Genomic DNA, 21,586 nt, shown 5'->3' with positions numbered 1-21,586 from the left:
GAAAAGGTCTTAGCACCCTAATGGCCTCATCCTGTCTTCTGAAAATAGGAAGTTGCCTTATACCATATCATTTGTCCATTGAACTCCAGTGTGGTGTAATGGTTAAGGTGTCTGACTAGGATCTGGGAGACCAGGGTCCCAATCTAATCTGTGTCATGAAGCTCCTTGGGTGACCATGAGTCAATTCACTGTCTCTTAGCCTCCCAGGCTTGCTGTGAGGACAGAATGAGGAGGGGAAAAGTCATTCATGCTGTGACCTTGAGCTTCTTGGTGGAAAGAAGGGAAAGAAATCTAATGAAGAAGCAAACAGACAGACTTGGTATTGTCTACACTGACTGGCAGCAGTTGGGTCTTTCTCAGTGCTACCTGGAGATGCTGGTTGATCTAGGGACCTTCTGTATGCAAGGCAGATGTTCTGCCACTCAGCTTTGGCCCTTCTAGGGTCTAGAAGCCAAGACTTATGAGGAACAGTTGAAGGAGCTGGGTACGTTTAGCCTGGAAAAGAGGAGACTGAGGGGAGATATGATAGCCATTGTCATATATTTGAACGGCTGTCACATGGAGGATAGAACAAGCTTGTTTTTTCCTGCTCTGGAAGGTAGGACTCGAATCAGTGTCTTCAAGTTGCAGGAAAGCAGATTCCGAATAGACATACGAAAAAACTTTCTGGTGGTATGAGCTGTTCTGACAGTGAAACAGTCTCCCTTGGGAGGTTGTGGACTCTCCATCCTTGGAGGCTTTTAAGCAGAGGTTGGGCGGCCATCTGCCATGGATGCTTTAGCTGAGATTCCCCACATTACAGGGGGTTGGACTAGATGACCCTTGGGACCCAATTATGTGAGTTCAAAATGCACCGGAAAGCTAAAGAAAGGAAGTTCATGCAAATGGTTAACACATATGGTTTGTTCTTGTAATGCTATCAGGTTGTAAAGGTGGACTACATTTGCATTCCTAACCCTGCTTACCTGGGAGTAAGCCCCACCGAATTTTTTTTTAAAAAACAACTTCTTATTTTTATTGATGTATAATAGCAAAGAAAAGTGACAGGCTGGGGAAAGGACCAACCTATCAAGTCACATTAAAAATGCAGTCACCACAATACACCCATCTTAAATTAGTGGAACATGAATAAATATAATACTAATAATACATTGCGTACCTACAGGTGTGTGTGCATAGGTGCCTCTTTTCAGATCACGTGCTCTTCATGCACACATCTTAGCATGCGGCACACAAAGTAAGGGGTGGGAATGTTTGGAGCAGGGCTACCAGCAGCATGATCTCACTCCTGCTTCCATGTGTTTATGGAGGTGATTTATGAAAGAGGCTTTGGAGCTGAACTCTCTCCATCTGTGAGGAACGTGGTGTGAAAGATCTACCTGAAACTAACTTCTGAACAGTGTTAGAAACTGAGATATGAAAGCTAGGAGCTAAAGGCACCTTAAACCTAGGTTATGGGTGCAACAATGGAATGTCTAGGTGCGCTTTTTATAACAAGTATGCAAAGCTGAAAATGAATGAACTGCAGCTAAAATATTATGTTCATTTTTCACATGGTCTAGTCCTTCCCCTGCCCACCCCCTAATATTCTTCAGAGGGTCTCTTCTCCAGTCTTCAGAGAGTAGCTGGAAGTGGGGAGGCAGAAAAAGGTCCCCTTTCCTTCCACTGTGCAGTTTTAATCTGAAATCTTAGGCGCAGTACTGCGCCCAGAGCTCAGAAACTGCTCGCTCTAATAAAATTTGCTGTCACAAAATGCGCCACCGACAATGGGAGTTTCGAACACTGCTCCTGAAGAATATTCAGCTTCTCCAGCAGGGGGAGAAATATTGTGTGCGTGCGCAAATATGCATACACAGGCCAGCCAATATAGCCTTACACTGAGTCCCACCATTAGTCCATCTAGCCCAGTGTTATTAACGCAGATTGGTAGCAGATCTCCAGGATTTCTGACAAACGTTTTGCCCAACCCTAGCTGGAGATGAACCTTGGATTGAACCCTGAGACATTTAACCTGCTCAGCAGATGCTCTGCCATGGAACTACAGCATCTTCCATCGATTAAAGACCAACTGGCAAGCATTTGGCTACATGGATGCATGCAACCTGTAATTTCCCAAAGACCACATTGTGGATGCACAAATTGCATGGTTTTGTGCAACTTCACTAATAGTTCCTGAGAACTTTCTTTTGCTGATTTTGTTATGGATTCCTTCCCTCCTATTCCTTGTACATCCATTTTTTATTTTTATTATGTTTTCAAAATGGATACACACACACACACATTTTGTTACCTGTTGAACTACTCCTCATTTACATCCAGTTTATTGATTTTTTTCCCTTTTTCAGTTGTATATGAGCACCGGTCAAGATTAGAGAAATCTTTGCAGAAAGAAAGGCTTGAACATAAGAAAGCAAAAGAAGGTAAAAGATTTTACTTTTCACAAAAAGAAAAAGGATAGGAAGCAGGAGAAATGTTGTTCCTACTTGTATTGTTAGTACAGGAACACTGTGTTGCATTCAGGGCCATCGCGGTTTTCAAGACTCCTTTAAAATAGGTTATGCTTTGCCAAACATTTTTGAAAATAAGAATGGCTATTTTGCTTCTGAGCGATCAAATCTCTGGAGTTTCTTAATGAGTTTTTACTGCCATCTAGTGGATAAGGACAACAGCAACAAAACTCCATCTGACTATATGAGTGTTTCCCCAAAATAAAGTTTTGATTCTTGCACTCAAAAACACATTTATATTTCTACAGTTAATACCTATGGATATATTTCCTGGCCAGTACTCAGAACAATAGGCAAACACTCTTTGCAGATTATGGCATAATTCAGGTAACTGTGTCTCCTGGCATCCCATTATAACCACTGCTCATTCGGCTAGGGCTGTGCTTTCTGGGTCATGTTGGCACTTCTGAGATACCACTGCATCTCTGAGGCTTAATAAGTCAGTCCTGGTATTTCCTTATTCCAGTGGTGGGTTTCAGGCTTGGCATCCCATGATGTCAGGCGATTGACAGGTGAGTGGCCCCGCCCACTTGTCAAAATGGGTCTGTGGTTGATCAGGGTTCCTATCTCCATATTGGAAACCCTAAGGACAAGTAAACCTTCCCACTAACATGGATTATGTGTTGCTTGTGTCTATGCATGCAGCATAATTGTGGAGACCTGGTTTGTCCCAGGTGCTCTCACTTGCCTCTTTACATGTGCACAACAAATGCCTGAAGAAGACTCTCCTAGCAGCTGAATGTGTAAACCAACAGCCTCAGCAGAGTCCATAGCAACAGGCTGTATTCAGCTCACGAGAAGACCCATTGACATTAATGGCCCTAAGTTAGCAATGTCTGCTAATTTTAGTGGGGCTACTCTGAATGGGACATCGTTATACTGACTAAAATAATGCAATGCTATGATTAATAAACAACTCCTTCATTGGACTGAGATACCCAGAGGGACTCTTGAATTTGTCTTTCTTGATCAGGGATGGCCTAAACGGAGATGAACAATGAATTCACCTTGCTGTATTGTTGAAGAGATTTTCTGCATTTCTTTTGTCTGGGGGAGAGATGCAGAAGGTTTCTTCCTCAAAACAGCAAGATGGTTTCATTGTTCATCCTGTTTAGGCCATCTTTCCAATTAGCAAGTCATCTTCCTAATTAAGGATATAGCAGATTAGACTGATACCACCTGTATGCAGAGATGTTTTGACTTTGTCTCTTGGATGTGTTTTATTGTTTTTGCAGTTGATTTATTGTATGCCTTTTAAATGTTTAAACACATCGTATCCCGCCCTGATAGCTGTATAGATGGAGCTTATAAATATAAATAGACTTTAGCCTTTTAACATCATTTTCTCTTCCTTTTTGTTTTTTAGACTTTCTTGTTTATAAATTAGAAGCACAAGAAACACTAAATAAAGGAAGGGTAAGTGTGCAGAAGTAATGAACAAGAGTTCTGAATGCTCTTAACATTTAACCTGTTCCAAGGTATGAAGAAAAAGGAAAACATACATAATTATAATTCACAAGAAGTAAGATTACTTGGAGGTTGTCTTGTCCTATGAGGCTTAAGGAGTCTTATTAAACAAATTCACAAAGGATAAGGCTATCCAATGGTTACTGAGGTTTCCCCTGGTAGATTTGCTGGGTTCAGAAAAAGTGATTCCCGCCCCCCAGACCAATTTAATTTGGAGGGGGCGATTTTTGGATGCTTGAAGTTAAACAGTGGGAGCTTTTGATCCCCTTCCTACAGACATGGAGACAAAGGGGAAGTGCAACTTGCATGTTTTGAAGGTGGAGAGTGATGTCGGGATGTCTAATAAAATTGCTGAGGCTTTGCTACTGCTTCCACTCCAGAGTTTGACACCTTTGTAGCTCAATGGCAGAGGATCTGCTTTGCTTGCAGGAAGTCTTGGGTTCAACCCCTGGGATCACTAAGTTGGGCTGGGCATGAAACTACTATCAGTCAGTACAGTCTGTTGTGAACTAAAAGGACCTATAAACTTCCTCTACTCTTCTGTGTTCTGCCTCATCTCCATCTTGGGGGGTTAAAGTTGGCCTGTTGTTTGTGGGAAATCTGCAACTTGAAGATGTCCTGTGCCCTGCATGCCTGATACGTGGACAGCCCTATAAGTAGATCCATGGGCAAGTTCAGAGTTTCCTAGTATTATAATTTACAGAGAGGTACTATAGCTATTCAGGAAGCTGCTGAGTATGTCAGCTAACTATATATTACTCTTTTTGTTTTGCAGCAAGATTCCAATAGCAGATATGGAGCACTGAATGTGCAACACCAGATGTTGAAGGTAGATACATGCATCTTCTTAAGCATCCTGTCTTAACAGGGCAGTTAGAAAAAGATGACAACATTTGGCTTCGAGTCCTAGTTGGCATTTTTGGGAAATGGATGTCTCTGACACCAATAGACCTTCTGGGTGTCATGAGAAGGCCTTGGTTGCAGAATGTTTGCTTCCCGGTGATTGTGTGCAAAATTTTAAACTGTTTTGGAGCATGTGCCCCCCAACAGCTGCCTTAATCTTCTGTTGTTCTAAACACTGAGAAGTGTTTGACTTGGGGAACACTCTGAAGCAGCGATCTGCCTCACCTACAATCTGAGGTGGTAACAGACCCATCAGAGGACTTTACAACATTGGCAAGATTCAGATTGAATCACTGACCTGGTTTGCATGTAATGCAGAAATAATAATTTAGTGCTATGCCAATTACGCTACTCCTTCCCCTCTCCTTCATGGTATGGTTGCAAGGAGGACATTGGAAAGATCCACTTCCTGTTTGAAACTAACCATGGTTTACTGTGGAGCTTGAAAAGGATGAACCTGTGGAGAGGGAAGGGTCAACCATGGTTCAGCGTTATGTCCAAATCAAGGCATTGTTAACACTCCCACCAACACTAACCCAAGGTTAATGCTACTCATGTTTTTCATCTTAACCAGACCGACTCCATGGCAGTATTTTAATTCCACAGGCCTATGTTAAAACATGCTCTCATCCTGGGATGGGGTTGCCCTGAACGTCCAAATACATAAATTGTCAGCTGGTCAGATAAATAATTCCTTGTGATGTGTCTTGTCTGCCCCCTCTCCTTTTTGCAGAGCCAGCATGAAGAACTGAGGAAGCAGCACGCAGACCTGGAAGAGGAGCACAGGAGGCAGGGAGATGACTTCAACAGAGTGGTCAATGATCATAAGGAAAAATATATGGAGTTACAGCAAGAGAAGGAGCAGGAGCTCTCCAAGCTGAAAGGTACAGCATTGTGTTACTTGATTTAAATTTTGGGGAGGGGGAAGAGGGGCCGGGCCATTCCCTGGAACTGCCAACCGTGTTGGCATTAACGCAGCTTCCATTAGGACTTGACTGCAAATATTTAAATTCGTGAATAATTAGGATGCTCTCTGTCTCTCTCTGCTGTGTATAAATCTGTCGGATCAATTCTTGTTTGCGCTGAATTTTTAATAGAATCCATGTATAATCTGCGAGAAGAGAACAGGCAGCTGAGGAAAGCCCACCAAGATATTCATACTCAGCTACAAGATGTGAAGGTAAGAACTTGGGCCTCCCAAGATAGGAGTCGGGGGCAGGGAGCAGGGAGAGAGAAAAAACTCATTGTTTGCAACTGGGAAAATAAGATGATGGTTGAAAATAATCTTTTCTTGTTTAATGGAAGGAAAGGTGCAATGGGTATGTTTTTCTTAAATGCGTGCACAAACGTGCTGATATTAATTTTAAATTATTTACTAGCAGCCTCGAACCCGGCATTGCCTGGGAATTCTAAGAAACCCAAGAATCAGTGCAATTTTGAAACCAGTGGTTGAAATAACTGCAGTTTTGAGAAATTCAGCCTACTAAATTGATCCAGAACGCTGTCCATTTTGAATCCAAGCATGCACAAAACTTTGCACCTTGATCTCAGGAGCCACCAAGTAAAATTTGTTTGTGGTAGCTTAAGTGGTGTTGAAATGCACAGCAAACCGGCAAACAACTTTCCAAAATAGGTAGCAGACCAAGGAAGAAGTACCTAGTGTTGCTCGGGAATTCTAAGAAACCGAAAAAAATAATAATCCTGAGGTTTATAAATGGGTAATGAATTTGCTTGTTTCCTGCCATATTTGGTTAAAACCAAGGCAGTTCAGAATGGCTCAGTCCGCCATCTTGATTCAAAATGGTTTCCAAACGCTAACAAACACCTCTTTCTCTGTCTCGGGAACAATAATGGCAGATTTGCATAGTGTCCTGCTTTAGATGAAACCAAATTCAGCAGACCCAAATCCATTCACAGGGGCTATAAAAGGGGGGAAACCCATAGTTATTTCTGCACAAAAAGGCATCTTTACTGAAGTGTTGGTAAGATGTAAACACACACACAAAATACTTGTTTGAAAGGCAGGTGCTGAATCACTTAAACTGCTGGCAATCCTAAGTTTATTTCTTGGTGTCTGATGAAGTGCATTTGGGATCAACCTTGATGGTGGCGTTTTCTTTTGTGTAGCTGCAGCATAAGAGTTTAATCTCTCAACATGACCAGCTTGTAGTGACTCTGGAAGAACACAAGAGTGCGCTAGAAGCTGCGCAGGTCAGCCAAGAAAATGGCTTTGCATCCACTCTGCTCTTAGTGAATGGTGTTTTTGTTTTCGTCTATTTAAAAAACCTTCCTAACATTTCTTCCCTCTTTTTTTATTTCTGCTGACCACAACTTTTATGCATGCACGCCTTTGGTGGGGTGGGGGGTGGGGGGATCTCCGGTTAACAACCAGCTGCCCTCTCGGGGTAAGAAATGCATGCTTCGAAGGATTTCTGCTCTGCCAAAATTATAGCGTAGTAAATTGTTTTTGTTTCTTGACAGCTCCATTATGGGCTCGAGTGAATGCATGCATATATGGATAAAAGCCACATCTTTCTTTCCTGTTCAGGAGGCTGCAAGCTACGACTTCCATACAGCGGGGCCGTAAGGGTGTGGCTTGGGGGGCCTGAGCCCCTGGAGCTTTTGCACTGCCCCCCCCCCCCCGGATCATATGCACCTTCCCACCCCCCTTTTAAAAAAGTGACTTTGTTTGCAGGGCTGCTGAATATTCTGCAGAGTACAGTTCTGGTGAGACCCCAGCCACCTTCCATCTCGGTTTGCTCAGAGACCTAAGAAAGCACCTGTGCATATAAATTAGCTCATGCAAATTTGTGCTAAGGACTTGCAACATAGGAAGCAGAGTCAGACCACCGGTCTCTCTGGCTCGGTATTGTGTGTACAGTGACCCGCAGTGGCTCCCCAGGATTTCAGAGACAGTGGTGTTCCCACTGCTACTTAGATTTGTTGGGGATTGAACCTGAGCTCTTCCGCATGCAAAGGAGATGATATTATTATTATTATTATTATTATTATTATTATTATTATTATTATTTTATTATTATTATTTTATACACTTTGTATACCACCCTTCGTCTGAAGGTTTTGAGGCGGGTCAAAGCATAAAATACAAAATGAATGCACAAAATACATATTAAGAACAAAGCAAACCCATAACCCACTGTCAGGGAACTGCCATCGGAGCCAGAGGGAGAGGGAGGGCTCCAGAGGGATTCCGGAGAGCGTCCCGGGAGGGAGAGAAGCAGCCCATCTTCTGGGGAAGGAAGTCAGCGTAGCACCAGTGGAGAAGGGGGGCAGGTGGGGGAATCGGCGAGGTGGCTCCATGACTCCTTGCCGGAGACCAGCGGGGAGAGCACAGGTCCTCTGCTGCCCACACCCTCCCTGCGCAGAAGGCTTCCGCGCAGGGAGAGTAGGCGGAGACTAGGCGTCAAAGAGCTTCTTTGCTGGAAGAAGTTCAAGAAACGCCCACTGACAGATTCTGCCAGCGATTGAGACAGCCACGGGTGAGTGGCTGTCCGGACAGAAAGGGTTCACTCAGGCAACCCAGCCAGGTGTGCCAATTTATGCACGAGCAACCCCTAGAACCATTACACCCACACATGCAACAAAATCATCCAATATAACAGGACTAGGCAACGCTCTGGACACTCCATCACATTCCTCTGTTATAAGAGGAATTATAGTCTCTGTGGGACGCGGGTGGCGCTGTGGTCTAAACCACTGAGCCTCTTGGGCTTGTCAATCAGAAGGTCGGCGGTTTGAATCCGCATGACAGGGTGAGCTCCCGTTGCTCTGCCCCAGCTCCTGCCAACCTAGCAGTACGAAAGCACACCAGTGCAAGTAGATAAATAGGTACCGCTGTAGCAAGGAGGTAACAGTGTTTCTGTGCACTCTGGTTTCTGTCACAGTGTTCCGTTGTGCCAGAAGTGGTTTAGTCCTGCTGGTCACATGACCTGGAAAGCTGTCTGTGGACAAACACTGACTCCCTCGACCTGAAAGTGAGATGAGTACTGCAACCCCATAGTCGCCTTTTTGACTGGACTTAACCGTCCAGGGGTCTTCTACCTTTACCTTTATAGGACCGGAGTAAGGGTCCCGGTGGGATGTGGGTGGCGCTGTGGGTTAAATCACAGAGCCTGGGGCTTGCCGATCAGAAGATTGGCAGTTCGAATCCCCACCACGGGGTGAGCTCCCGTTGCTCGGTCCATGCTCCTGCCCACTTCAAAGTGCAAGTAGATAAATAGGTACCGCTCTGGCGGGAAGGTAAACGGCGTTTCCGTGTGCTGCTCTGATTCGCCAGAAGCGGCTTAGTCATGCTAGCCACATGACCCGGAAGCTGTATGCTGGCTCCCTCGGCCAATAAAGCGAGATGAGCACCCCAACCCCAGAGTCGGCCACGACTGGACCTTTACCTTAAAGGTCCCAGCAGATGCAAGGGTTTTTATCCTCAAAATGCTTTGCAAGCAAATCACAGCGAGCTACTGTCGGTTCTGCCACCTCCTGTGGGCCAGATTGTAAAAGGCCCCACGCTACCTGGAAAAGCTCTGCCAGACGGCACAATGAGGATGCAATGGAGGCAGCAAAGGAAGCCTTCTTTTATGCTCTGCCTTCACTGCCTCTAGGCAGGCTCAATGATGAGCCCTCACCAGGGTTCGAGTGCACTCAGCTACAGCCCTTTTCTCTGCAGACAGAGTCTTGTAAGCACCTAGCAAAGCTTCTATGGGAGACCTGTGGCACAGCGAAGGGAAAGGGCTGTAGCCCAGTGCTGGGACACATGCTTGGCATGCAGAAGGTCCCAGTCCCTGGGAACTCCAGGTAAGGCTGGGAAGAACCCCTGCCTAAAATCCTGGAGGTGATTGGCTAGGTGATTTGTCGTGGTTCCATATGGTATTCTGAGTGCTGGGCTATACTGTTTTGAATTTCCTTGTGAGGTGTGTCCTTCACCCTCCAAGGAGCTTCGGGGTTATCTCATTTTATCCTTGAGCAGCCCTGCGAGAGAAGTGAAGTCAAGAGATTGCAACTTGGCCCTCGCCACCTGGCGAGGTTAGTGGCTTGGCTAGGGCTTTGCATCATTTAATACCCCCCTTCAGCATCGAGGTGTGTTTCCCAGAGAGGCTAGCAAAAGTAGCAACTACGGGGGGAGTGCAATTTCATGGTGGTGATGATAATAAAACAAAGTGTACAAACCAATACAGCATGTTTAAAATAAACTCAGGTACTAACAGCATCTCATATAGACAAGAACATCAGTCTGTTTTAATTTTTTATTTTAAAAGTGCTTGCGTTAATAGTAAAGGAACATCCTATTTTGCCTGGCACCTACGTTTTAGCAAACTAGGCACAGGGCTCTAAACTAGCTGCAGTTTCCAGAGTGTCTTCAGAGGCAGCCCCACGCAAAGCGCATTGAAGCAATACAACTTTAAAAGTTACCGAGGGGATGGATGATGAGCTTTGAGTTGCATAGGATAAAGCGGGGGGCGGGAATTGGCAGGACACTTAAGCAGGGGAAGAAAACCTTACTGTTTTTTAAGAGCTCAAAGAACTTGAGACAGTTGTTTGCCAAGGGGCTTCTTGCCGTTCAAACTTACTCCAAGGCAGCACCAGATCTCAGTGGTAGACTGCAGACTTTACATGCAAAGTCCCAGGTTCAATCCCATTTGTCTCCAGTTTTTAAAAGGAGAAGGTGATGCAAAGGGTGGGAGAGAGACCTCTGCCCAAGATCCTGGAAAAGCATTGGGTAGATGGTCCAGTGATCTGACCTTGGTGAAGGGTGGTTTTTCTGATTCTGCGCCGGTTGAGTGGGAGAAACTGTTTTGTCATAAGGCAGAGCAGATATTAAAGAGGTCCTTTGAGTGGGCACTCGTATACCTTTTGGAGAGCACCCTCAGCCTTGTTGTTTGGCATTGCAGGCGCAACCCTGCTGGGGTTTGGGGAATGCTCCAGGTTATTGGTTTGAGTTGCACCATGATGAGTTTACAAACACCACTTGGTGGGTTGTGTGTGCTGGATGTACACACCGAGGGAGAGGGAGAGCTTCCAGTGTGTTTCAAACTTATTGTTGACAGGGATGGAGTTGCTCCGCTGGAAAATGAACAACACTTTGTATGTGTATGGTGTCCTTTTTCGGAGATGAAACCAGCAGTGTGGTGGAGACTGTGCTCTCTATGGCTTAACCCCTTACCCCAAAATCCTCTAGGTTCATGGGCTTTTTTTGTGAAGTTCCGTTTTTCTAACGGCAACCATGAGATCAAAGAAAAGAACTTGCATTCTCGCCTAGAAACTAACCTGTTGAACTCTTCTGAAATTGTTGACTGTCTCCAGCCTCCAACTTGAAACCCCCTGGCCCCAGTTTTCTGTTTTCCTGTCTCTACATTTGGTTGGCTTTCTGCGGCCAATAGGATGCTGGATTAGACGGGCCATTGGCTTCATCCGGCAGGTCATAGGCAGAGCTGGCCCATCTGCATGGTGCCGCTCCCCTTGCTTGATGGGGAAGAAAATTATGAATAGGGCAGCCATGTGTGGCAAGCTTCAGCAGCGAACATCCCAAATCACTTTTAGGCTGGAAAGGGTAGGATCACATCTCTTGCCTTTCAGCCATGTGATGCTGCCTTGATGTGGAAAGTGTGTTGGTCCACCGCGTATTTTGTTTTAGTGAACCACCCATGAAATAACACTACACCTTTGTTCCGGATAAATTCATTTCCATCATATGTTGGACAATTCCATTAAGAACGGGAAGCCAGTTTTCTTGCAAGCGTTTGAAGAGATGCTTGTGATTGTTCATCACACACACTCATTCGGTCGTTCTCTTTCGGTTGTATCTTTTCAGTTCATGGGACTTTCCCCCTGTTTGCGATTTCCCTCCCCAGCCCCCTCAAAAACGGGTTGAAAGGAAATATAATAATTCACTTCTGACAGTTCTGTTCCTCTTCTGCGTGGCATGAAAAACTAATCCCCGTTTCTGGGCTGTGGAGATTTTACGCTAGACTTTGCATGCCTGCTGTAATGTATTAAATTGGCGCACTCTGGCGCATAGAAAAGATCTCGCTTTAGCACATGGGCGTTTTTGATCGGATGTGCATGTTTAGCTAAAATACCCAACTTGCCTCGGAGCCTCCAGCTTCCCTGCAGTTTTTAATAAGAAGCGGTTCATCTGACAGTGATATCTAATGGTTGCATTTGAATTCTAGTCCCAGGTGGAGGAATACAGACAGCTGAAGGAGACGCTCAAAAAGATGCCTAGCTTCCAGAAGCCAGAAAATGTTGAGCATCAACATGTCCTGCAAGTGACATCAGCGCCTTCCCCTCTAGGGGACGCCAAAGCACATGGCCCTGACATGGTGGAAGAGCAGAAGGAGGTAATACTGGCTGACTGGCCAAGTCATCTTCCTTGATGGCGGTGATTCACATTTATATAGTGTGCTTTTCAGTGTTCAGAAAGGGTTCCATATACAGTGGTACCTCAGGTTAAGAACTTAATTCGTTCTGGAGGTCCGTTCTTAACCCAAAACTGTTCTTAACCTGAGATACCACTTTAGCTAATGGGACCTGCTGCACTGCCGCCGCACGATTTCTGTTCTCATCCTGAAGCAAAGTTCTTAACCCGAGGTACTATTTCTGGGTTAGCGGAGTCTGTAACCTGAAGCGTCTGTAACCCGAGGTACCACTGTATTATCTCAGCAATTATTACAATAACCTATCAAGGAAGGTCAGTATTACACGTTACAAGCAGGAGGGGAGAAATTGAGAAGGGCAGACAATAACTCAATTCAGGCATCACACTAAACCACAGTTAAGGATGCTTTAGTTGAGAAACCATGGTTTGCTGTGACTATTCAAAGTGATGGGCCGCAGATATGGCCATTTGTTGGCTTCTGGAGATTCCTACACGAAAATGGGAGTGTCAAGCAATTGGAAGATGGGATGAAGAACAGAAATGGAATAGATTATTGGTGAGAAGGCATGACTAGCTGGCTAGAACTCTGGAGCAGCTCCCACATTGCCCTTTTTGCTATTTCCATTTTTAGTAATGGTGGCGGTGGATCTAATTTAGCCTGTGTGGTACCATTGGCTGTTGCTGAGCAAAATTTGTGTCTAACGTTGCAAAGGCATCTTATTGGTTAGATAGATGGCATTTATCCAACAGGATTTGTTAGTTTCATATGTTTAAACTGTTCATAGCAGACTCACAGCAGCTGACTTTCTGGGATTTGAATGCTTAATTTCTCGGTATCCTGAACTTTTGATCTCAAGGGATCCCCGAAAGACTCAAGGTGACTTGCACAGAATACTTCAAAAACAGAAATTGATACTGAGCAATATAAAAACAGCATAAAAATCGTGAGCCCCTCACGGGCCTGGCCTTGATGCTCAGCATGTTGCAGCAAATAAGTTCTGGAGGGTCCGCCGTGGCTGACGCCAGCCTCCCTTTTTGAAAACAAATTTTCAGGTCCCGATGCTCTGTAGAGAATCACTGCAGCTATAGCTGTTCAGTGCTGCTGGGCCCAGTGGCATTCTGGGAAAATGAAGATGGTTTTGGCTGCTGCAGCCACTTCACCCAGCACTTTTCGGCTTCCCTTGATTAGGACACTAGACCTCTGTTGATGCACCCTAGAGCAGCATTAACTGTTGACTCGTATTAAGCTTGTGATCTACTAAGACCCCTAGATCTCTTTTCACATGCACTACTGGCAAGCCAGGCGTCCATCACCTTATATTTGTGCAGCTGGCACTTCCTATGTGTAGAACCTTACATTTGTCTCTACTGAAAGGCATTTTGTTAGCTTTGGCCCAGTTCTCCATTCTGTTAAGGTCCTCTTGAATCCTTATTCTCTTTTCAGTGGCATTAGCTCCCCTTCCCAGGTTGGTGTCATCTGCAGATTTGATGAGCGCCCCCCCATCAAATTTGCTTACTGGGAGGGGCAAGGCAGCAGGGTTTGCACCACACTAACCTCCCACCAACGCTCCCTTCTTTTGTAAGCAACAATGACCCACCTGCCCCAAAGGTAGTGTGGCAGCTCTGCTTCACCTGGCAATTCACGTCCGTGCTGTGTTCATTGTAGGCAAAGGCTTGTCTCCCTTAAGATTAGCCTGCAAGCAAATGTTTGCGTCCTTTGCTGGCTTCGCATATGGATGGCCACATACGTGTGTTGAGCAATGGCTCCTTTGTGAATCCTTGCGCTTAATAAAGCATGGAAGATCTTTGCTCTTTCCAAATGTCACATCATTATAGTTTGAGCAAAAGAAAGCAGCTTAAACCCCCTGGTGTCATCTTGTTTGTATGCGGCACTTTTTTATGTAAAAAGGGTAAATCCGGTTATTATTCTCATTAAAAAATAATGAAACAAAAAAAGAGTCAAGTACAATGACGGGCCGTCTCTGATCTATTTATATAAAAACAACACACTAAGCATCAACCCGAGCTCTTGGCGATACATGTTGGGAGACACGGGTTCCATAAATGCTGCCATCGCAGGGTGACTTGACATGAAGCAGAAACCGCAGGCAGTTCAAATGTGAAGGATTTGTGCAGGCAGCTGAACTCTAATTGGAGCATTTCCGAAATCAAAATAAGATCCTTTTTTCTTAGGGCTGATTTCACACCTGGGTGCCTGCCAACTGATGTCCCATCCTCTTGAAGACTCTCAGCTCTGGTTCACAACTGAATGTGTGAGCTGCCTCCACTGGAATACATTGTGCTCATGGGTGATGGTGGGGTGATAGGAAGGCTTTGACTGGTTTGAGCGTTTGGCAGCCGACAGGCCGGCCTGTTGCGTGAACTCTTCCCTTGGATATATGCCCACACTTCCAAGGAGAGGAGAACTGCTTTGCTGAACATTTAGGTCTGTGCAGTCTGGTATTTATACCACCAGTGATCAGCCACATGCTTTGGGGAAGCAAACCAGACAGGCAAGAAGCCATGGCCCATGCCACAAATCCCCCATTCTTAGCTTGTCACATTTAATAAATAATAATAATAATAATAAATTTTATTTATATCCCGCCCTCCCCAGCCGAAGCCGAGCTCAGGGCAGCTAACAGCAATAAAATAATACAACATTCAACATTTAAGAAATAAAGATGCTTTAGTTGAGATTCCTGTATTGCAGGGGGTTGGGCTGGATGACCCTCAGGGTCCCTCCCAACTCTATGATTCTGTGGTTTTATTCTACGCCAGTGTAGTGTAGTGGTTAAGAGCGGTACACTCGTAATCTGGTGAACCGGGTTCGCGTCTCCGCTCCTCCACATGCAGCTGCTGGGTGACCTTGGGCTAGTCACACTTCTCTGAAGTCTCTCAGCCCTGCTCACCTCACAGAGTGTTTGTTGTGGGGGAGGAAGGGAGAGGAGAATGTTAGCCGCTTTGAGACTCCTTAGGGTAGTGATAAAGCGGGATATCAAATCCAAACTCCTCTTCTTCTTCTACACTGCTAAGTATCCTCTTTAAAGCTCATGTTTCCTCTGTGCTCCTTGCCTTTGTTCTACGTTTTCATATCTTCCTCCATTGTGTGTTGAACGTTTTTTTAGTTGCGTTTCATGATGTTGCATTTTCTTTTTAATTGTTGCAAGCTGCCCTGAGTGGTTCATAAGCACTTAGAGGGACGGGCTAGTAGTCTCTCTATATTAAAAAATAAAATAAAATAAATCAGCAGCAGAGTCTTTGAAACAGGCCATTTGAAGTTTAATATTCTGCACTGTTGCAGATTACGCTAAATGGTGATCAGCCACTGGGGGGAGAAGAAGCCAACAGAGGAATCCACTTGGAAGGAAGAGAAGGCAGAGCCGAGCCGTTTCATCCTGAAAGAAAAGCCAATGAAGGTCACCCGCCGCGGGAGCTCAATATTCAGCAGAAGCAAGAGGCGGGAGAAGACGAGGAGCAACGTGTGGAACAGGTTGCAGAGGAGCACAAGAAGGAACTTGAGGAGGAAGAGATGGAGCAAGCTGGGCAGCCTGAACGCTTGACAGAGGATCTTGACCAAGTCAACTCGGAGCATGAATGGAAGGAGAAAGGGCAGGCTGACGAGGAAGAAGCCAACACCCTGGGCGAACACCATCATTCGGAGGTGAGCTGTTGGTGAAATAGACACCTAAATAAGAGCACTGTCATGCTTTGCATAGTAATAGCACCCCTCTGTGTTCAGCGGGGTTGCACTGTTCAACACACCAGCTAGGAAATAAGCCCCATTAAATCTTTCGGGACTCATTGCCCAGTAAGTCAGTTTGGAATTGCAATTTAAGCAGCAGGGAGAGAGAGAGAGAGAGGGCTTGAAACAATTTAGCTGGTTTTGCTTTGCCAGTCACAAACAAGCCCTTTCAGAACAGAGGCTGGGGCACTGCACATACCATGACCGGAGGGGTGTGCTGCAATTTGCAAAGGGCAAGGGATGGAGCCTGCCAGTGCGATGCTGTCACTGTCACCCTGTTGATTAATTGGATGTGCGCCGCCCCGGCCACACTTTAGAAAGGGAATCGTGCCACTTTGAAATGCAGTGCGTGCTATATCTGGCAGAATGCGATGTGCTGTGTGACGGATGCAGTTGGTAACACTAGTTGTCTTCCCATTTCTAAAATTTGCAAGCGAGGAGGGGTGTGGGGGGAGGAGCAACTTGTTGCATGATCTCTCTATTAACCTTTCAAAAAAGAAGTCACATTCATCACCCCGGGACACTGGAAGCCAGAGTGAATTTCTAGATTCCTTTTTCGAAACACATTTTTGTGTGCTTAAATAGCAGGCACCCCACCCTGTTTGTTCTCTTCATCCTCTGCCTTGTTTAGACTGTCACCTTAGTTGGTGCTCAATTTGAAATCCAGCTGCATTACTGGCAGAGGCACAAGCAGGAACATTTATTCAGCTTTAATTCGTGGGCAAGCAGCCTGCATCATGCATGCCATAAGTGGTGTATGCAACAGGAATCGTGGGCAGAAGCCAGAAGGGACTTTGGGCCTGGTTATGTCAATGAAGCAGATTGGACACTCTTTTCTTTCCAGCGTTGTGTTGCTTCCTGGCCCAGGAATCATATGAGTATTATATGGGTGTGTGCATACACTGTAGGGCGCACTGCGGTGACTCTCTCACTGGGAGGGGGGCCATAGCTCGGTGGTAGAGAACATGTTTTGCATTCAGAAACTCTCAGGTTCAATTTCTGGCATCACCAGAGGGGTGACCATTGTCAAAAACCTTGGAGATCTGCTGCCAGGTGTTGTTGTTTAGTCGTTTGGTCGTGTCCGACTCTTCGTGACCCCATGGACCAGAGCACGCCAGGCACTCCTGTCTTCCACTGCCTCCCGCAGTTTGGTCAAACTCATGCTGGTAGCTTTGAGAACCCTGTCCAACCATCTTGTCCTCTGTCGTCCCCTTCTCTTTGTGCCCTCCATCTTTCCCAACATCAGGGTCTTTTCCAGGGAGTCTTCTCTTCTCATGAGGTGGCCAAAGTATTGGAGCCTCAGCTTCAGGATCTGTCCTTCCAGTGAGCACTCAGGGCTGATTTCCTTCAGAATGGAGAGGTTTGATCTTCTTGCAGTCCATGGGACTCTCAAGAGTCTCCTCCAGCACCATAATTCAAGAGCATCAATTCTTCGGCGATCAGCCTTCTTTATGGTGCAGCTCTCACTTCCATACATCACTACTGGGAAAACCATAGCTTTAACTATATGGACCTTTGTTGGCAAGGTGATGTCTCTGCTTTTTAAGATGCTGTCTAAAACATGCATTTAGGGGACCCATTTCTCAACCTTTTCATTTAGGGGACCCATTTCTCAACCTTTTACAATATGTTTGCGTGGTGGCAGTGCTCCTGTTGTGACCTACCTTGGATCAAGTCGTGACCCACTAGCAGGACCTTAACCCACCAGCTGAAGACAGTAATGTAGACAGTACTGAACTAGGTGGACTGCTGGTCTGGCTCTCTATAAGGCAACTTCCTCTCAATTAAATTTGTTAAGGCTTTTAGTCCAGCTGGAAACATCATTAAAAATAAAAGCGGCAATATAATAAAAGAGCCCTTTACAAGTTGTATGTAATCTGCAGGCAGTATATTTGCGTTTGATGGCAGAATCTGTTCTTGCCATTTACCTTTGTGAGTCCAGAGCGCTCTTCCTTGCATCCAGATGTGCCCTAATATTTTGACAGGCCATTTTAATTCTGCATGCAGCCTGCCTCAAGGAACCGAGCATCTCAAGGGTACAGTGCATACAGGTCATGTTTTGTGTAGAGCTGTAAATAGAATCTCGGAGAGATGGCTCTGCCTTCTGGGTCATGTCTCAGGGGTGCAAAAATCTGCTTGTTCCTTTGGTTTCAGCCCAGGACCTTGTTGGTGTTTATCTGACTAACAAAGTCATCCTGTATTTCAAGCTTCATTAGAACTCACGAGTGTCCCTCAGCCCAGAGTCTTGGCTGATGCTCAAATCGTTACGTGAAATGTATTTCCCCCGGGGCTCCTGCCCAACTTTAGAGGGTTTCCTGGCTAAAAGCATCCCAAATTTCCCGTGTCTCTCTGTGTGTGTGTGTGTGTGTGTGTGTGTGTGTGTGTGAGAGAGAGAGAGAGAGAGAGAGAGAGAGTGTGTTAGGTTTTCTTTCAAGCCCTCTTTCTGACTGGGCATCCACTGGTCATTTCCCTCCATTATTTTAAGTCCTATCATCTGTGGAAGTAAGGGATTCTGGGATTTGAGGAAGAAGTGGTGGTGGAACACTTGAAATGCTTTGATCTCATTGATAAAGGAGGGTCCTGGCCAAAAGGCTACTGTTTTAATCTGTTTGCAATATTTCATTCTCCCTTTCTCCCTCTCAGGGAGGCGTTAATCCCCTTTCCCTTTTTTTTAATCCTCACGATGACCCAGAAAGTGATGGGCTCTCCTTCCTTGGAGGTTTTTAAGCAGAGGTAGGATGGCCATCTGTCATGGATTCCTGCATCGCAGGGAGTTGGATTTTGTGATTCTAAGTGTGGAACACGTTCTTTCAGTTCAGGAGCTGGTGTGCTTAGCAAGATATTAGAATTCAGGAATTGGCCTTATTTGGCACCAGATCCTCAGTCTGTATAGCCCAGCAGCGACTAGCAGTGGCTTCCAGGCTCTTGCAACAAGTTTTTTCTGCCCCCTGTGCTACATGTTTCTTTTAAATGGAGGTGATGGGGATTGAACCCTGGGCCTTCTGCATTCAAAGCCTATGCTCTGCCACTGAGCTACGGCTCTTGCAGTTCGTTCTGCCTTTATTTACTTAAGCCTTTTCTTACTTAGGTCTTTACTTTAAGCTATTTGTCTTGGCCCAGGAACCACCTAAGGTGAAGACGATAACCCGATACAAATCTGCCTACGAGGAGCAGCTGGAACAACAGCGGCTGGCTGTCCAGCGAGCGGAGGAGGCCAATCGCCTCAGAGAACACCAGGAGTCTCTGCACCAGGGGAGACTACAAGAGCAGTTGCTACGGCAGCAGCAGCTTCAGGAGCGAGAGCTGACACTGCGCAGGCAGGCAGAGCAGGGCGAAGAGCAATTTAAACACCGCCTAAGGTTATCTTTCTAAAACGCACTTTTGGCTCCTGTCGGCCTCTGAGAAAGGAGGTTAGCTCAGGTTGCCTCAGACTTTGACAGTGACTAGAATTGCCAGAACCTTCTGGAACCTTCTGGTACTTTCTTCAAACCCCTGCTGGGAGGTCAGGGCCTTTGTGGGGGGGGGGGTCAGGCTGCTGATATGCTACCTATGAGGAGGTGCAGGCCGCCCCACCTCTCCACTGCTGCCAGATATGCAAGCAGGATAAAGATGCGGGCCATTCCTTGACCTGTGCCATGTCCTGTCAGCAAGCATTTAGAAAATGGCGTTCGCCATGGGTGCCTACAAACTGGCTTTTCAAGTGTCTGCTGTCAGGAATCCTTTCTGCATTATATTGCCATAAAGCAGGGAACCTTTTCCCTGACTCAGGGCCACGTTCCCTCTAGGGAAGTCTTGCAGGGGCCACATGCCAGTGGTGGGCAAGCCTAGTAGGTGGAATAGTGGGTGCTGACCTTCAAAGCACTGAAGGAGCGTCTCCACTCCCATGGTTCAGCCCGGACACTGAGATCCAGTGCCGAGGGCCTTCTGGTAGTTCCCTCATTGCGAGAAGTGAGGTTACAGGGAACCAGACAGAGGGCCTTCTCGGTAGTGGTGCCTGTCCTGTGGAATGCCCTCCCTTCAGATGTGAAGGAAATGAGCCGGTATCCTATCTTTAAAAGACATCTGAAGGCAGCCCTGTTTAGGGAAGTTTTGAATATTTAATGCTGTATTGTTTTTAACACTCGATTGGGAGCTGCCCAGAGTGGCTGGAGAAACTCAGCCAGATAGTCGGGGTATAAATAAATTATTATTATTATTATTATTATTATTATTATTATTATTATTAGCATTATTAGCATTATTAGCATTATTAGCATTATAAACATTTGTACAGTGAGCAACATTCTAGCCATTCAGAGCAAGAGGTTTTGCATACCTGCGCCTCTCCAGTCTGCATTCATTATCACAGTTCCCCTCATGGAAACCCTGCACGTTGCAGAGGATTCTGGGAACAGGGGTGTGTGTGTGGTTGCACTCACTTGGTGTCCTGGGTTGGGTTATTCTTCCCACTCATGAAAGAGCACCCTCTCTTGCCATCTCACACTCACAGTTTCAGCTAGCAATGGCCCTGTACTTCCGCATGGGTGCATTGTGTTACTGTGGCAAAACATGTAAAGTGGGAGGTGCAACCTACAATGAGGGAAGGCTACCTTCCTCACCAACACTCTCTGTAATACAAAGAAGTGCCTGGTATGTCCCATGCAGGACCTTACGGCCTTCAAACAAAAACATCTTGGAGGTCCCAGGCCACGGAGAGGTTAGGCTGGCCTCAACCAGAGCCAGGGCTTTTTCAGCTGTGGCCCCTATCTGGTGGAACACTTTGTCACAAGAGATTAGGGCCCTGCGGGACTTGACATCTTTCCACAGGGCCTGCAAGACAGAGCTATTCCACCAGGCCTTTGGCCAGGGCACAGCCTGACCCCCTCCTTTGGCAATCCTCACAGAACTCTAGCCCGATGGTTGCCATTAATCTGATGTGAACTGATTTTATAATGAAATGATTTTAGAATGTTGTATCATTTTACTGTTGTTAGCCACTCTGAGCCCGGCTTCGGCTGGGGAGGGCAGGATATAAATAAATTATTATTATTATTATTATTATTATTATTATTATTATTATTAGTTGGCACAAACCTCAACAAAGGAGCAAATGGCAAGCATTGGTCTTCCATCTTTTCTCACAAGGCCGTGTGCCCCTGAGTTGCTGCTGGACCCCCATTACCCACCATCCCTGGCCATGCTGGCAGGGGCTGATGGGAGTTGTAGTCCAGCAACCTCTGGAGGGCATTAGGTTCTCCACCCCTGTTTTAACAACAATAAAAATCCCCTTGTGAATCTGAATTAACCCCTTTGTATAATGTTCCTCCAGCCACCAATCCCAGTACGACAACTTGGATCAGGATATTGTGCAAGGAGAAGAACAAGGTGCCCAGGAAGAAGAAGAAAGTAAGTGACGTTCTCTCCAACCCTTGTCTTTAATGCTGTCTTTGAAATAAGACATGTGTGTAATTGAAAATGCAATCAATGAGTTGGCCATATTTAAAGCAGGTAAAGCCTAGCTTGGCTTATTTCTGGATTTCATGATCAGTGGAGAAGCGGAGAGGCTCATTCATCTCTATCTTGTTGTGCCGA

At 45.8% G+C, this 21,586-nt stretch overlaps 1 protein-coding gene across 2 annotated transcripts in view; it reads left to right on the top strand.

Annotated features, from left to right (window-relative positions):
• Positions 1-21,586, top strand: part of GOLIM4 (golgi integral membrane protein 4) — a 55,075-nt gene that overhangs the window by 22,336 nt on the left and 11,153 nt on the right. The window contains exons 2-11 of one of the 2 annotated variants that reach the window (XM_081862416.1): positions 2,346-2,420; positions 3,874-3,923; positions 4,750-4,803; positions 5,611-5,761; positions 5,975-6,057; positions 7,005-7,088; positions 12,065-12,232; positions 15,575-15,934; positions 19,136-19,374; positions 21,324-21,400. In XM_081862416.1, the coding sequence (XP_081718542.1) occupies positions 2,346-2,420; positions 3,874-3,923; positions 4,750-4,803; positions 5,611-5,761; positions 5,975-6,057; positions 7,005-7,088; positions 12,065-12,232; positions 15,575-15,934; positions 19,136-19,374; positions 21,324-21,400 (1,341 nt within the window). The remainder of the gene's footprint in view (positions 1-2,345; positions 2,421-3,873; positions 3,924-4,749; positions 4,804-5,610; positions 5,762-5,974; positions 6,058-7,004; positions 7,089-12,064; positions 12,233-15,574; positions 15,935-19,135; positions 19,375-21,323; positions 21,401-21,586) is intronic. The other variant, XM_081862417.1, reaches the window with a different exon arrangement.

The sequence above is a fragment of the Podarcis erhardii genome (assembly GCF_964252035.2).
Source record: "Podarcis erhardii genome assembly, chromosome: 5".
NCBI lineage: Eukaryota > Metazoa > Chordata > Lepidosauria > Squamata > Lacertidae > Podarcis > Podarcis erhardii.
The sequence above is the reverse complement of the archived record's forward strand: the minus strand, read 5'-3'. Positions and strand labels throughout refer to the sequence as shown.